The sequence below is a fragment of the Candoia aspera genome, chromosome 1 (genome assembly GCF_035149785.1).
Source record: "Candoia aspera isolate rCanAsp1 chromosome 1, rCanAsp1.hap2, whole genome shotgun sequence".
NCBI classification, from domain to species: Eukaryota; Metazoa; Chordata; class Lepidosauria; order Squamata; family Boidae; genus Candoia; species Candoia aspera.
The window spans coordinates 168,341,489-168,357,333 of NC_086153.1; the positions used below are offsets into that span (position 1 = coordinate 168,341,489).

The window sequence follows — 15,845 nt, forward strand, 5'->3', positions numbered from 1 at the left end:
CAAGTTAGTGCCTGGAGTGCTGATGTCCTTTTTGGTCCTGCACAGACCCCTTTCTTTGCTCTGAGCTAAGAGGCTCAGCTACCTTGTCACTTCCCCCATTAGGAAAAGCGAGGCGTGACTGAAGCAGAGGTGGTTGTGCCAGTTGTGCTCAGAAGGGGAAAGGGGAAAGCTGGAGAACAATCTTGGAGTCAGACCAGGGAATTGCAGAGGATACAGGACTGAGAGAAGGATACTTTGCTTTGCACAAAGCAATTGCTTTGCCCTCTGCCTTCCCCCACGAAGCCAGATAGGGCAGCTAAAGCGCATCTAGACTAGAACACCTGCAAGGGCACATGCCCCTGATCTTGGTTGTCTATCACGATATCTAATTAGCAGGGAGGTGGTCAAGAAAAAGCCGTATTGGCAGGTGCTTGGTAATTTTTTTCTTGACAAATTGACAAGAGATTAAAGTAACATTTTTTAAGTCAGTGGATAGGTAAAATTTCATCAATAAACCAAACTCTCCTCTTCTGATTGATGTTTCCTATAGAAACCAGGATCCCAATACAATGATTAGCCATTTTTATACTAAATATGGAATAGTCAGTTTGGTCTAGTGCTTAAGGCAACGGGCTAGAAACTAGGATACTGTGAGTTCTAGTCTCGCCTTAGGCAGGAAAGCCGGCTGGGTGACCTTGGGCCAGTCATTCTTTCTCAGCCCAACTCACCTCACAGGGTTGTTGTGGGGAAAATAGGAGGAGGAAGGAGTATTAGGTATGTTCCCTGCCTTGAATTATTGATGTTTTTATCAATAAAGGTGGGATATAAAAATAAAATAAATAAAATAAAATAAAAATTGTAGTAAAATTAGCACCTAACAATTAAACTTTTCACAAATTTCCCCATGTGTAATGATTGCCTATTCTAAAGTATCATCAGACTCACAGGCAGAAGTTCAAGGATATCTGATTTACTAACAGCATGCAGGATCACAAAGAAAGCTGAGAATACTAAAAGCGTGGGCAAATTCAAACTAAAACCCCCCGGTGAAAATGAAATCCCTCCCCCTTTGAATCTTCTCAAGTCCATATCCACAGGTGCTCCTAACGGTTCCTGATGGTCTGCGGGAAAAGTCCTTGAACAGGCAAGATAACCCAAACACTTTCCATTCCCCTGATTCCACATACAGAGCTTGGTACAAGGTTGCAAAGCAGCTCCCTCCCAAACAGAAACACACATCAGTGCCATGGCATGGGAAACGTTACGATGTTTAAGATACATTGAAACAGTGAACATGACACCATGTATAGAACAGAATGTCTGTTGTTATCTCCAACTGCAGTAAACTGTTATACCACTTTGTGCAAACTCCATCTCTTTTGAGTGTGTGTGTGTGTGTGTGAGAGAGAGAGAGAGAGAGATACAATAATGCATGTACAAAAGTGGCAGGGCTTATATCATGATAGCATGCTGACACATTTGACCACCCCTGTGAATGCTGCTGGTTACAGTATGGAGATTCTGGATTAAATTCTTAAATATTTTTCTTCTTTTCTTATCATGAGTGCTTTATTATATTTGCGTTTTTTTCCTGGTGTTTTTAATAGAATTGTATTTTGTTGTAGGCCTCCAGGAGTCAGAATAATTTGGTGCAATACAAATTTAATACATAATAATTATTGCTGTATTTCTGGTGGTGCTAAAAACATGTGCTGCTAACACATCAATGAATATGTATCAAAATATAACTGTTCTTCTGATATTTTGGTATTGTTTTCTATTTCTTCATTTTATGATAGGTACCACATATGATTTTGATCACTGTACCTTCCTTGGCAATGAATCCAAGCCTCTGTGTGTAGAAGTGGATTCCAATAACCTCCCCCGCTTCCCCGAATGGATCACTATTCCATTAGTGTGCATCTACATGCTGTCCACCAATATCCTCTTAGTTAATTTATTAATAGCCATGTTTGGGTATGTATCACCTTGGAGTGCTTCCTATTTCCAAAGAGGTAGCATTGTTGGCTTTTAAAGTCTTCCTTAAGCTGAGTTCCATTGCTCTATAATTTATTTATTTGTTTATTTGTAAATGAATAAGCTAGATTAGATCACTCGAATTAGCAACAGGTTTTTGCTGATATGGGAAGCATAATTTCAAATCAAGTTATTATATTCATCTTTTTGCTGCATACTACTATTAGGACATAAATGGAACAATGAAAACAGCAATGCAGTAATTCTAATTAGTAAAGTAGTACTGTGACAAAAGTATCAAATTTCAAAATAAATGTAACCCCATTTTAAAATACAGTATTTATTTGCCTAACTCCCGCACTTTGCACAGAAGTACCAAATTAAAGAAGAAACATAATCAACATAATTACAGGAGAAATGGACGTTACAAAAACTCCTTGAAAGTTAATATGAACAGGAAAACCCAGTTTTATCTTTCGATGTTTTCCATGGGGAAAGAACAATATAGCTGAAACAAATGCAATATTACAGTCCTGATGAAATTAAGGCTCACATTTGATATAGTAGGAACTTTGTTGTTAGTAAGTTGAGTACTTCTATGCAAATTAAATGTGAACTACTATATGTGTTTCTGCTAATGCAGTAAAATATATGGAAGAAAGAGTTTAAATATTGTACATGAAGTATTTTCTTGTTTCTGTTTCTTTTTATTATTAATAATAATAATAATTTATTAAACTTGTATGCTGCCCGACTCCCAACAACTCTGGGTGGCTCACAACAATCAAAGAAATTACAATAGTATCAATAAAAGATGGCAAGTGTGACAGACCAGATAGGAAGAAGAGAGGGGTCTCATTCTCCCTCGCCAAAGGACTGGGTGAAAATTAGAACACTAAAGCAGTTGTAAAAAACAAAACAAAACAAAAGGAATATGGGACTAATCCCTTTGTGTATTAATCTTTCTTTTAGCTACACCGTTGGAACAGTTCAGGAAAACAATGACCAAGTATGGAAGTTCCAGCGCTATTTCTTGGTTCAGGAGTACTGCAGCCGTTTAGCTATACCATTTCCTTTTGTCATCTTTGCCTATATCTACATGGTGATGAGGAAACTTTTTAAATGCTGTTGTAAAAATGAATATAGAGAACCATCCATTTGCTGTAAGTTATTTTAATTGGATACTAAATGGTGGAAGGGGAAGCAAAATAAAGAGGTATTCATTTTATTAAAGAAATGGATTAAGATTTCTCAGATAATTGTTGCTATATTGCTATACTTTTATTATGAGAATTAATATGTTTGAAACAACTATGTACTCTTTTTAAAATTTATATACATACATACATACACACGCACACACATGCATACTTCCTCCTTGCCCCTATGGAAAAACTAGGTGTGACCTTGGCAGATGCTTCTTCAGAATCTGAGTGAAGTGGAAGTGGTTTGAGTGGGAAGTGGAGTTTTAAAGCAAAGCAGGAGAGAGGCAATTCCATTCATTCCCTGCCTATTTGTGTGTACCTGCCCCAGCACTTTTTAAATGGAGTCTGTACATAATCTAATAGGTTTTGTTGGCTGTTTCACAAAGCTATCATGTTGAAATCTGGCCTAACCCTCTGTTCAGCTGTTCTCTTTGTTCTAAGGTATTGTGGAATTATAGTCAGGGGTCTGTCTCTGCAGGATAATTGAATGGACAAAGACTGCAGAGGATACACTGGACCTTGAATCCCTGAATTATTTCCCAAATGTATCTCACTTTAGGTTGCTTTTAGTTGCTGCCATTATCCTACCACTAAAGCAGCATTTACACTTTGAATCTATTGATCTACAGGAAGTTAATATAGAGATATTATCCTATCACCTTCCCTTCTTCAGCTTTGGATGATTCCATAAAACAGTTCTGCATTCTGTCATTTTCTCTCAATGTATGGCATGGCAGCTTTTGTAACATATATTTGTTACAAAATAACAATGTATCAGTTCCTATCTAGAATCAGCTTTTGACCAAGTTATCCCATTCTGGGCTTTTATACGACATATCACAAGGGCTAGGGTCTTCTTTTATACATCCTGAAGCTCCAGGAGAAGTCATCTGTTTGTCCTTTGCTAGTTACCTAATTCAGAAGAGGAACAGTCAAAATCACCAAGAGAGCCACTTTTCTTCTACTCTACATGTCGTACACATTGCAGCCTCTCATTTCTAATATTTCTGTCAGGGCAACTGAAAATGTCCTTGTCATTCTTCAGGTATTAGTCACAACCTGCATTGTTTGATTTGTTCATCACCAAACTTGCCCCTTTCAGGCATGGTGCTTCTGTACCATTCTGCCAGATTTAGATCCCAAAGTACTCCATCTCTCCGGCTTTCTCCCATATTATTTTTCTCCAATTCACCTGTTGACAAGCATGATGCATTCCTCCTCATGAAAATCTACAGGAAGATCTCTTCTGCAGCCATGATGACCTCATCAGTGATTACAGATCCTATAATGAATTTGCAGAAAAGCCCAAAGTGACAAGAGTGATGTACTTAGTGTTCATTATTAAAGAGATACATAATCTGTGATAATGACTATCACATACTGGTAAGGAATTATATGTAAGAATTACTTCAGTTAAGCATTCAAATCAATTAAATGTAGTTCTAGGGACTCCTTCCCTCCAAAAAAGTGTTTCTTAAACTGCTGTTTTCAGGAATTAACTGTTTAACTGATTAATCTTGTCCAGTGTCTTGGCTGCTCAGTTTCTTCTTTGCAACATAAAACGTTTTTTTAATCAAAGAAGAAAATACTACTAAAATTCAAAAATCCTTGCATGGTATCTAAAGAGGAGCACAAGAGGGGCAAACGGCAAAACAAGCATCACAATGCAAGCTCCCCTCCTTTTATATGTGGTTGTGATGTATGTATGATACACACACATAAGGGGCAGATCTTGCATTGTGACATCACAATGTTCGTTTTGCCATTCAGACAAAACCGTTGGATTCTGCAGATACCTCTCCGTATTAGAGCAATTATTTTGTTAAGCCTAAATATTTAACAATGAAATCATACAATTATAAGGGTTGGAAAGTGTTATTTAGGGCATCAAGACCAACCACTTGATCAGTGCAAGAATCCAAATTCAAAGTTTCCCCCAATAGATGGCTCCTCTTGAACATACCCAGTGAAGAAGAGCCCGCCACCTCACTTGTTCAGTGCTTCTACTGTTGAAGTGCTTTTCAAAGATCCAGTTGGAATCTGCCTTCCTGTAATGTGTGTTAGCAGTAAATGGTTTTTTGTTGAATGCTGAATCCAATACTTTCTAAGTAACACCTTATAAACTTAGTTTATAAGGTTTAGTCATCCAACCCTTCAGAAAGAGGGTTGGATGAAGGTAGGCATACCTGCTTATGTGGGGATAGGCTTCTATGACACCTGATCAACATTCTATATATGTCTCGCTTGAAAGTGTGCTAACAAGTGCAATTTTAACATGGTGCTGGAATACTCAGCTGGCGCAACAATTGCTGACGTGCTTATGAAGCAAGCTTCTGAGATCTCAGTAAAGATACAAGGCATGTGTAATCATGTATATGCCCATTTTCCTGAAGGTAAAAGATAAAGATGCCTTCAAATTGAGTATGACTTGTGACTACAGAGACAGAACCATACAGTTTTCATGACAGTGTTATGGAAGTGATTTGCCATGCTTCCTTAATATTTTCCATACATGTTATATTTAAAACTAGCCTTAGTTTCACATTCTTTTTCCCCATAGGTTAGCTAAGATTATAATAATATCGAACTTCCTAATATAGGAAGACTAGATGGAAGCCCAGCAGCAGTACAATCACGCACTGAATTATACCATTTCAAATAAAGTATGGTTGTCTAGGCTGCACTTACCTATTTATGTATGGAAAATATTTTTCAAAACTGGATCAGATGGAGCTAACCAATGAAAATATGTACACTCTAATGAAAAATACAAAATAATAATTAAATGGAACTTGGCTAAATAAAATGGCAAGCATCACTGAAGAAAATAGGAATGTGAATATTGAGGATGAATAAAAATCTATCCATGTATCTGTTGTACTTTCTACAAATGAACACAGAGCAATCTAAAGGAGCTGTATGGAGGTGGGGGTTGTGTGTGTGTGGGTAAAGCTGTGTTAAGGATACAGCCCCCTGGACCTCTAAGAGTGCAAACACTTCCTTTTGAGTAAGAACACATAGCATCATTGTGTAGAGCTGAAACAAGTCTTGATTACCCTTGCAAGGTATATCCCTACCATCTGTGTTTTTTGTGTCAATAAAGACACCACTAGTGCATTGTGGTATGGATTTTGTATCTTGAAGGTTCAAGAAATGAAGATAATGAAACTTTGGCATGGGAAGCTGTCATGAAAGAAAATTACCTCGTGAAAATCAATACCAAACCCAGTGACTCATCCGAAGTGTATGTCAGCTTACTTTCTTTGTCAGTCTGTTCAGTTTCCATTGTGCTTTAAAATCCAAAGTTGAAAATAAGTAATACGTTTATAAAGAGATTTTAATAGTTATAAAAATCTTTTAAAAATCGATTCAAATACAGTATATTGATTCTGCTTTGAAGAAAGATGGATGATCATTTAGGGGATTTGTAGTATATGGCAATTTTTAAAAGTCTCATATACCGCAATACTATCTTGGATGTTTAAACATTTAAATATTTAAAAAAATAATTATTAGTAAAAAATGAAATTAATTTTACTTAAAAACAGTGGAAGGAAGGTGAACCTAAATATGAAGATTATTATGTTTTTTATTTATACATTACTGTAGATGCCCTGTTGGATTTGTCTGATGTATTAATAATTGCAGTTTGTGATCTAGCAGTGTAAGCATAAAAGCAAAACTAAAGAGGCTCGCAACTGATCATAGATGCCTTGCATCTGAGCCCTTTCGTCATGATTCACTGGCACATGATACAGCGGCTCTGTGGAATGAACTCGTGAATAAAGATTCCTGTTGAATCTTTACATCCCTGGAATTCAGGATAGTTGCAAGACCTTTTTTAATACTGAAAATACTTATAGAAAGGAAAGGCATCCCCCTCTTGAAATTCATGATCAGTCTGTATTCTCTTACACTTCTTTTGTGGCATTGGAGAGTAATAACATTAATAACATTACCTATTTGTATAGGTGCATTACTACAAATGCCAACAACCTTTTCCCTAAATGAAATGCAAAACTTCAGGGTGGTTACATGATGCACAGAAAAGTACAAATGGTTCATTTATGATTCCTATTAATTAATAGGATTAATTTCAATTTAGTTCCTGAAATGGTATTGGATTCCTTTTTCCATTGTATTTAATTTAGAGAAGCTATCTAATTTGATGTGATAAATGCAAAGATTATTACTCCAATTATACTTATTTTGAGAAATTGTTTTGTGACCAGAATTAAAATCAGAACTACCCTCCTCACTGCTATATTTCTTTCCACAGAATGGCCCAACAATTTAGACAACTGGAAACCAAGGTATGGCTTTTGGGAGGTGGGGAGGCAGAAGCACCGCTTATGCTTGAGTTTTGAAACACCCATAAATATTGCAAAAGCATTTCCAAGTACACAACAATAATGAAAAAAATTAGAATATTTTTTCTTTCAGTTTTTATTGCTTCATGGATAATTGAGGCTTTATTGCATGTTTATTGCTGAAATGCATAGTGAACCATTGTTAAAGTTTATACAGTATTACATTTGAATATTTTAAGATTAATTTTCAGTTACTTTTTGATTTTAAGAGTCATCATTGTATAATTTGAATAAATGTTTTAAAATGCATTTTTATTTCTCTGTACTGTATAATGAATAAAAAATTAAATGATATTGATGGTATACAGTTGAAAAGGAAAATAACTTAAGACAAAACCAGAAAAATATGGGGGGCAAACGTAATTAGGAATATACATAAAGGGAAGTTAGCATTCATATTCAGTATTCTACCCAAAATGACATTTGTGGAGGCTTGGGTCACCTTATTATTTATTTTATTTATTATTTATTATTCAAATTTTGTTACTGCCCATCTCCCCCCAGAGGGACTCTGGGCAGTTTACAATAAAATTTAAACCACAACAATAAACACTAAAATCCAATAAATAAACAATTTACCAAGATAAAATACAATGTAGATAAATATAAAATCCAAGTGGCTTTTATTAGAATTCTTTATTAGAAGTATTATTAATATTATTAATATTTTAGCCTCCTAAATAGAGGCTAAAATTGACTATATTCATTTTTTTCAAAACTGTTTGTTGTTTCAATAATTTTTCAGCGAAAGCAAATTCCTGTCTCTGGTACAACAAAATAAGTTTATTACTTTCCAGACAAACAGCGATTTTTTCCCACATCAATTTAAGTGTATTAAGAAATATAGCAGGATTTATCAACAAGGATGAAAGACTTGCTGATTTCCCAGCTTCTTCAACCAATTTCTTCTTTGACCAAAATACTGTCTAATCAGGCATTCTTGTCAAAAATGGTGACACTGTATATGGACCAATTTGAAAGGAAAAAATTATATTTCAAATTTAGTATGCCTAAACCTCCATATTCCTTTTGTTTATACAATACATTTTGTCTAGTCTTTTTATAATACCTATAATGTAAAAAGAATTCTTTCTAATATATGAACTATGAAGCCACAGAATTTAGAAATTTTGGAACAAAAGCAAGATTATTGAAAGAACTGATATTCTGACAAGTAATGATAAAAAAGATATTGCCAGACTTGAGTTTTATTTTTATCTTCTAGAGAAAGGGCATTTATTTTTATTTATTTACACACACACACACACACACACACACACGCTTTATTTGGTGCCAGTCCTCTGTAATAATAATTCTATATATCTAACTCCAGCTGGACTGATATGAATTACATGAAGTGTCTCTGTGATTCTTTATCTAAGTTAATTTCTAAACCTGCACTGCATGCCAGTTACTTCACTCGAACTCCAATTGAGCTGTCTCTACTCTGATTTCTTTAAAAATATTGTCTGCATATTGATTGATACTGTTTTTCTAGTTAGAGGTTGAACACTTGTTATTTTTCCTAATATTTTGTGTTAATACTTCTATAATAAGATTGAACAAATTACATGAGAGTGCACACCCTTGCTTGGTATTCCCATGTATCTGAAAAAAATACAGAATCTGATCCACTGATGCTAATTGGGCTGGTGATTAGCTATAGAAATGGCCCAAATACTATTTCCAATAGCAATTTATACCTTCTCTTCTGTTAAATTCTTTTTAAAAATTTAAGATAACAAAGTTAGTTAGATTTTGGTATATTTAGCATAATGTATAATATTCAATATTCTTTTAATTCAATATTTCAGGAAAGAATCCTGATTAATTCAGAGAAATATAATTATTTAAGATTTGTTAAATAATCCAAACTTGAATCTGCTTCCAAGAAACAGGAATGTTTTCTCCAGTTGTATAATTGGAATAAATAGGATACTCCTTTTTTTAAAAAAATGACTATTTACATCTAAAGCCATGTATACCTGCAGCACTGCTATTTTAAAAAATCATAATCTCATTATTTGTTTCATATTTTCTTATTGTTTAAGATCATCTTTATACTTCTTTATTACTTTTTGTCATTTTAGCATGTACCACTTAAATTTGCAGCCTCAGTGTACTTTGTGTACTTGCAACATAAAAGCTTATTTAGGCTTTGTTTTTTTATCATGTTTTATATTTTTATTTGATTTGTGTGCTAACGTTTTTTTTAAATTTATGATTGGTGCCTTTATAACTTATATTCATGAAATTTATTTATTTATTTATCATATTTTTATCATCACCCATCTCCCCCACATGGGGGACCTTGGGCGGTTCACAGTAAAAACAATTTAGAATTCAGTAAAATTATAAATAATACCAATATTTCAATAAATATAAAATACAATAAAATCCAAATAAGAGCAGATTCAGCCCATAAAGGGATAAGGCTGGTCCCTGCAGGGCTAGGGAACTAACCAGCCCCAAGAATGGCTCTTCCTCTCCCCACTCCAAGCATGGTGACAAAACCAGGTTTTCAGCTGTGTTCTGAAGTCCAGAAGAGAGGGGGCTAACCTCATTTCTGGGGGAAGGATGTTCCAAAGGGCGGGAGCTGCTGCAGAGAAGGCCGGCCTCCTGGACCCTGCCAGATGGAATTCTCTTGCAGACGGGGTCCGTAGCATGCCCTCTCTGCAGGTTGATGTGATGGGGATGAGACGGTCCCTCAGGTAACCTGGCCCCATGCCATGTAGGGCTTTAAAGGTGATAACCAACACCTTGAATTGGACCTGGAAGCAAACTGGCACCCAATGCAGCTCGCGGAGCAGCAGAGTTATATGTGCTGATCTTAAAGCACCTACAATCATCCACGCAGCCGCATTTTGGACCAGCTGTAGCTTCCGGATACTCTTCGAGGGTAGCCCCATGTAGAGCGCATTACAGTAGTCTATATGGGAGATGACCAGGGTGTGAGTGACCGTTCAAAGGGCCTCTCACTCCAGGAAGGGGCATAACTGGCACACAACACGAAGTTGCGCAAAGGCCCTTCTGGCCACGGCTGCCACCTGCTCTTCGAGCAGGAGTTGTGAGTCCAAGAAGACCCCCAAGTTATGCACCGGGTCTGTCTGGGGCAGTGCGACCCCATCCAGAACTAAAGATGGCAAATCCCTGGGAACCAAGGGGCCATTTACCCACAGCCACTCCATCTTACCAGGGTTCAGCTGAAGCCTGTTGTTCCCCATCCAGACCCCAACAGCCCCCAGGCACCTGGAGAGGGCAGCCACAGCATCACTTACTTCTCCCGGGATGGAAATGTATAGCTGAGTATCATCAGCATATTGATGATACCTCATCCCATGGAGACAGATGATCTCACCCAGTAGTTTCATGTAGATATTAAAAAAATATCCCTTCTTAAGTTGCTTCAGTGGGTTGTTAGAATTACAGTCTACTGCAATGACTTTATAAATGGCTTCTTATAGTTGTTATAGTATCATAAGTGATGTAAGATACGAAGTTATTAGAACATTTTAAAGAATCTTGCTAGAACTTTGGCAAGCTCCTATTTTTTTACCCTTATTCATTTTTTGAATTTTGAAGACAGCTTATGGAAGCTAAAGCTAAATTTAGGTACATTCAAATTTCACAGTCAACAAATGTTGGTGAACTTAGCTACAAGCTACAGAGAGCAACCAAGGTATATAACTTTCGATTAATACTACAAGCCAATTTACCCTTCCCTGGGAGCAAGTTCAGTTAAACTTTTTGGGTTTGCCTTTAAGTAAATGCATCTAGGAGTGCATTGTTAATGCACTCCTAGATGAACTTTTCTGTAATTCAGTTTAATAGTCAAGATCAGTCTTGTGCCTGAAATGTAATAATTGTAATTTCCAATTAACCTATTGCACTCTTACAAAGTTGTTATTGTTTTTTAAGCTGAATGATTTGAAGTCTCTTCTGAAAGATATCAGTAACAAATTAAGATGAAAATTGCATCCAAGAGGATATGTCATCTGGTATCTACATCGATGAACAAATAATAGCTCATGGGCTAAATCTGACACTTTGCTTTTTTCTTTACACTCCTTGTATTTATTTTACAAGAAAATTGTAAGCTAATTATTTTATTTGTTTCAGTACAATCTTTCAATATAAAGATAATATTAAAGATGGGAAATACTGATGTTTTCTAAACTTGGTTGTTGATTTATATTTGTCTTCTGTTATCTGAGTAAGCTTATAGCTATTTACATTTCACGCCTTCACAATCATCCTGGAGGTTCTTTATTGACATGTTTCTCTATCAGACGCAATTCCATTGTAAATGGAAGTATGTAAGTGAGTAAAAGATACAGGAGATACCTGCATCATGAGGCTCTGGCAAGCTTCTGCTCAAAAACTTGTAACTATTGCTGATTTTTTGGAATGAGGGGCATCATTCAGAAATAACAATTCTCTGTTAGGAAGTGACGTGCCTTTTACAATCTGAGGTCTTGTGCCTGTGATAGAAGCTTTGCTGCCCCCCCACCCCCACCCCAAAGCATTTGGGAAGTACTCTCAGCTTCTAGCCACTACTGCTTCCCAATGATGGAGAAGTCAGCTGGCCTGCTGGCCATTCCTCCTCCTTCCTTGACCATATTTGCTTTTCATAATGGAGGATAAAAGTAAACAGAGAAACAAATGGGCTGCTCTGCAGGAGCAGGGCAGAATTACCCTCTGAGCAACCAGAAACAAATGATGAATGGCAGAAAGGGAGTCACATCCCAGGAGTCTGGAGAAAGGGTTCCTGCCAAAGCTTCAGGGAAATTTTGCTAAACTGCCTTTGCCACATTTAAACCACGGCGATTAATTGGCTGGGCATGAAACTCCCAAAGGACCATGGCAGCTGCTGTGGTCTTGCAGGTGGAGCGTCTCTGAGTGAAAGCCCTTCTGAGTTTTGGCTGGATTAATAACGCTTCCACTTTTCCCTTTTCCACAGTAGTTGTTTGTAGGAGCAAAAAATGAAAATAAGCCATAGCTTTTCCTAAACATTCCCTGAATGATGGAAATTTCCCCTAGCTTTTGTTACTAGACTTCTTTCGGTGTGCAGTTTATAAGCAATGAGGAGATAACTAGAAATTGGGAGTATAGCTTTTGGGGGTCAAAATATAACTCCTAGCTAGGGAGAGAGAAGCTCTGTTTCTGTTCAGGGCTTTGGCAAGAAGAGACAGTGGCAACAAGTGTGAACTAGCCTGGCTCTTCCTCGTTACGGGGTCCTTCCCACTGAGCTCTCAGTTCCTTCCCCTCGAAATTGCCGAGTCCTGTTCTGATGGGGGGAGGGGGTGGTGACCCTGGACTCACTTTCCCCAAATCATTAAATATTTACCCTGACACTGCATTATTCTGATGATTTTTTAAAGAAAGGTATATACTAACACTAACTAAAAGTTTAAATGCCTCCCTTGTACCTGCTTAAATTTTCTTAAGAGGCTGAACTTAAATGTTGATCAATTTTAGTATTAGGGAAGTAACATTAGTGGAGGCTATTGATATTATAAGATTTGTTTTAACTTTAACTGGAAAGAACAGAATATGTTAGAAGAACAAATAAGGCAGAATAATTTTAATAGCAAAATGAGATACAGCAAATCTTTTGCGGAATGCTTTTACCTGAGAGATTAAACTGGATCCATTTTATGGTTCTTTTCAGTGCCTGGAAAACACCTCTTTTAGTTTCTCAGATGTTTTAAAAGAATAGATCTTAATTGTTTTTAGTTTACTATGTTAACATTCAGCTTTATTTATGACTTGATTTTTTTTCTTCTGTTTTGATTTTCAGGGCTCTATTTATTCTGCTTCTTTCTCATTGCTCTTTGTTAATCAAAGAACATAATGAAATCTTAGTATACAAATGATATTAAAATAAATATCAAAATAAACAGGAACACTGCTATGTAATCCTTGAGCTCCTGAAAGTTGGGATATAAATTATTTGCTTAAAAAATGTCCACAGTTGCATGTAAATATGCTTCCAATGTTGTATGTCTGTAAAGATGTTTTATCAATACATTTCCTTGCTGGTTGTAAATGTTACTATTAAGTATATTTAAAAAATAATAAAGTGGATCATAATTAACCACAATTAAGGACTGTTTTTGTCATTATTATAAGTAGCTGAATTAATGGAGACATGAATTTTTGAACCATTCTAACTAACCAGCAGTTGAAAAGAGAATTCCTGATTAATAAAATGAAAAGATGAACTATGTTTGACTCTTTATGTATTCTTTTCTATTTCTGTACCTCTTAGTTTTTACTTTAAGTTTTCTTTTTCAATCTTTTTCATCTTTTTATCTATATTTTGAAAATAAAGTTTTTAAAAAAAAGTTTGACTTTGCAAGGAAAAGTTGGAAATGAATGTTAAGCCCCTAACGACATAATGCAACACAGAAAGAAAGATGCATAAGTCTCATTAGTTAGATTTACTGAATTGTCAAGAAGGTATGGGTTAATTATACACTCTTGGAAACTGAGTCAGTCAAACTAGCTCCCATTTCCTAGTGAATTCATTAAGACGAGGTCTCCAACTGCTGTTTGAACCTCATTTTCCTTGAATGCAACACTGAAGGGCTACCCATCCTTTTCCCAGATAAGATTGACCCTGAAATATCCATCTACTTGTTAATACTTTAAGGTACTCCCATTTATTCCCAACACCAGAGTCAGCTCGAGATCTCTGTTACACTGAGCAAGTTTTACATGCAAATCTAATTAACATAAATAAATTCTTCCCATAATGGAAGATCATCTAGACCCACTGCAGGTACATCAGAAGCTTTAAAGAATGGGGAGCAGTCTTGTACTGATCTGCCTGCCCTGCCTCCACAAGTCAGTGGGTTACTTACAGCGTTTTAATTGAGAAAGAGAATCCAATGCATGTAGCAAGGAATACAAAATATAGTAAGAAGGGGATTGGCAAACTAGTATCCAGAATAAATGAGAATCAAGAAGGTTGGTGTGCTGTGGATTGAAGCTGGTGAAGTACTAATAGGTAGGATGGAGAAGGCAGATGTTCTTAACACCGCCTTTGCACCTGTCTTTTCTGAGGGAATTGAGCCTTCCTAACATGACTGAGGGAAGGGGAACACAGCTCAGAATTCATAAAAGTACAGTAAGAATCCACCTTGCTATTTTAAGTGAATGTATCTCCAGGTCCAGATGAATTATATTTCAATTGTGTTGAAATTGCTGCAGAAGTGATTGGAATACCATGTCCCTTTCTAAACACTGCCCTTTAAAAGGGATGTTTTAAGCTGGAGAAGATTCATAGCAGAGCTACCAGGATGATAAGAAATCGAAACCAAGTTCTATGGTGCATGGATAGAGAACTAAGGGAGAAAAGTCAGCTTTTCTTAACTCTGTACCTCCTTAGAAGTTAAAATCAGACCCCAACATTTACTTAAGCAGGAAAGGTGTGTGAATAAACTACCATGACTACCACCAACATGTCTCACTTCTCCCTTAAGACTTAAAATGCACTGAGTAGCAATTGGAATGTTGGGAGATGACAAAAAATAATGCTCAAGCAAAAGTTTTGGGTGCGCCAATCTTGTAAATGCCACACACATGCCACAGTCCCATCCTGTATATACAATCTCATGAGTCACAAAAGAAGCATCTTAAAGTTACATTTTACAACTTATCTAATACTACACCATGTGTTACTCTGGGACAATTTTCTTCTTAAATGTCTCTCCACCTTTTTTTTTCTTAATCTCCTGAAAATGTCCCCAAAAGTTATTATTTTGTAATGTATTTTTAATAGACCAACATGCCTTCATAAATAAACCAATTCACTTTTAAAGATTTCTTTTTCTGGCTCTTTTCAGTGTGAAATTAGGAATAACCTCTCCAATGTCAATTTTCTTGTAAGTGCACCCTCAGTAATACTGAAAAACCAAAAGGTAATGTTAGAACCTGGAATCCTAAGGTGGGCAGTCAAATGACACCTGGAATTACAGGTAAGCATGGCCTGGGAGAACAAAACGAAGCAGGACATAGGCTGATAGAATTTTGCCAAGACAACTCACTCTGCATAACAAACACTCTCTTCCAACAACCTAAGAGACGGCTTTATACATGGACTTCACCAGATGGACAACACCGAAATCAGATTGACTACATCCTTTGCAGCCAAAGGTGGTGGACATCTATACAGTTGGTAAAACCAAGACCTGGAGCTGACTGTAGTTCAGATCACGAACTTCTTCTTGCACAATTTAGGATCAGACTAAAGAGATTAGGGAAGACCCACAGATCAGCTAGATATGAGCTCACTAATATTCCTAAGGAA

At 36.4% G+C, this 15,845-nt stretch overlaps 1 protein-coding gene across 2 annotated transcripts in view; it reads left to right on the forward strand.

Moving 5' to 3' along the window:
• Nucleotides 1–12,038, forward strand: part of TRPM8 (transient receptor potential cation channel subfamily M member 8) — a 91,020-nt gene extending 78,982 nt beyond the window's left edge. The window contains exons 19-23 of one of the 2 annotated variants that reach the window (XM_063317856.1): nt 1,779–1,956; nt 2,929–3,119; nt 6,306–6,405; nt 7,441–7,474; nt 11,114–12,038. In XM_063317856.1, coding sequence (XP_063173926.1) covers nt 1,779–1,956; nt 2,929–3,119; nt 6,306–6,405; nt 7,441–7,474; nt 11,114–11,131 — 521 coding nt within the window. In that variant the 3' untranslated portion in view covers nt 11,132–12,038. Of the gene's footprint in view, nt 1–1,778; nt 1,957–2,928; nt 3,120–6,305; nt 6,406–7,440; nt 7,663–11,113 lie in introns of those variants that run through there. The other variant, XM_063317857.1, reaches the window with a different exon arrangement.
• The last annotated feature ends 3,807 nt before the right edge of the window (nt 12,039–15,845 follow it).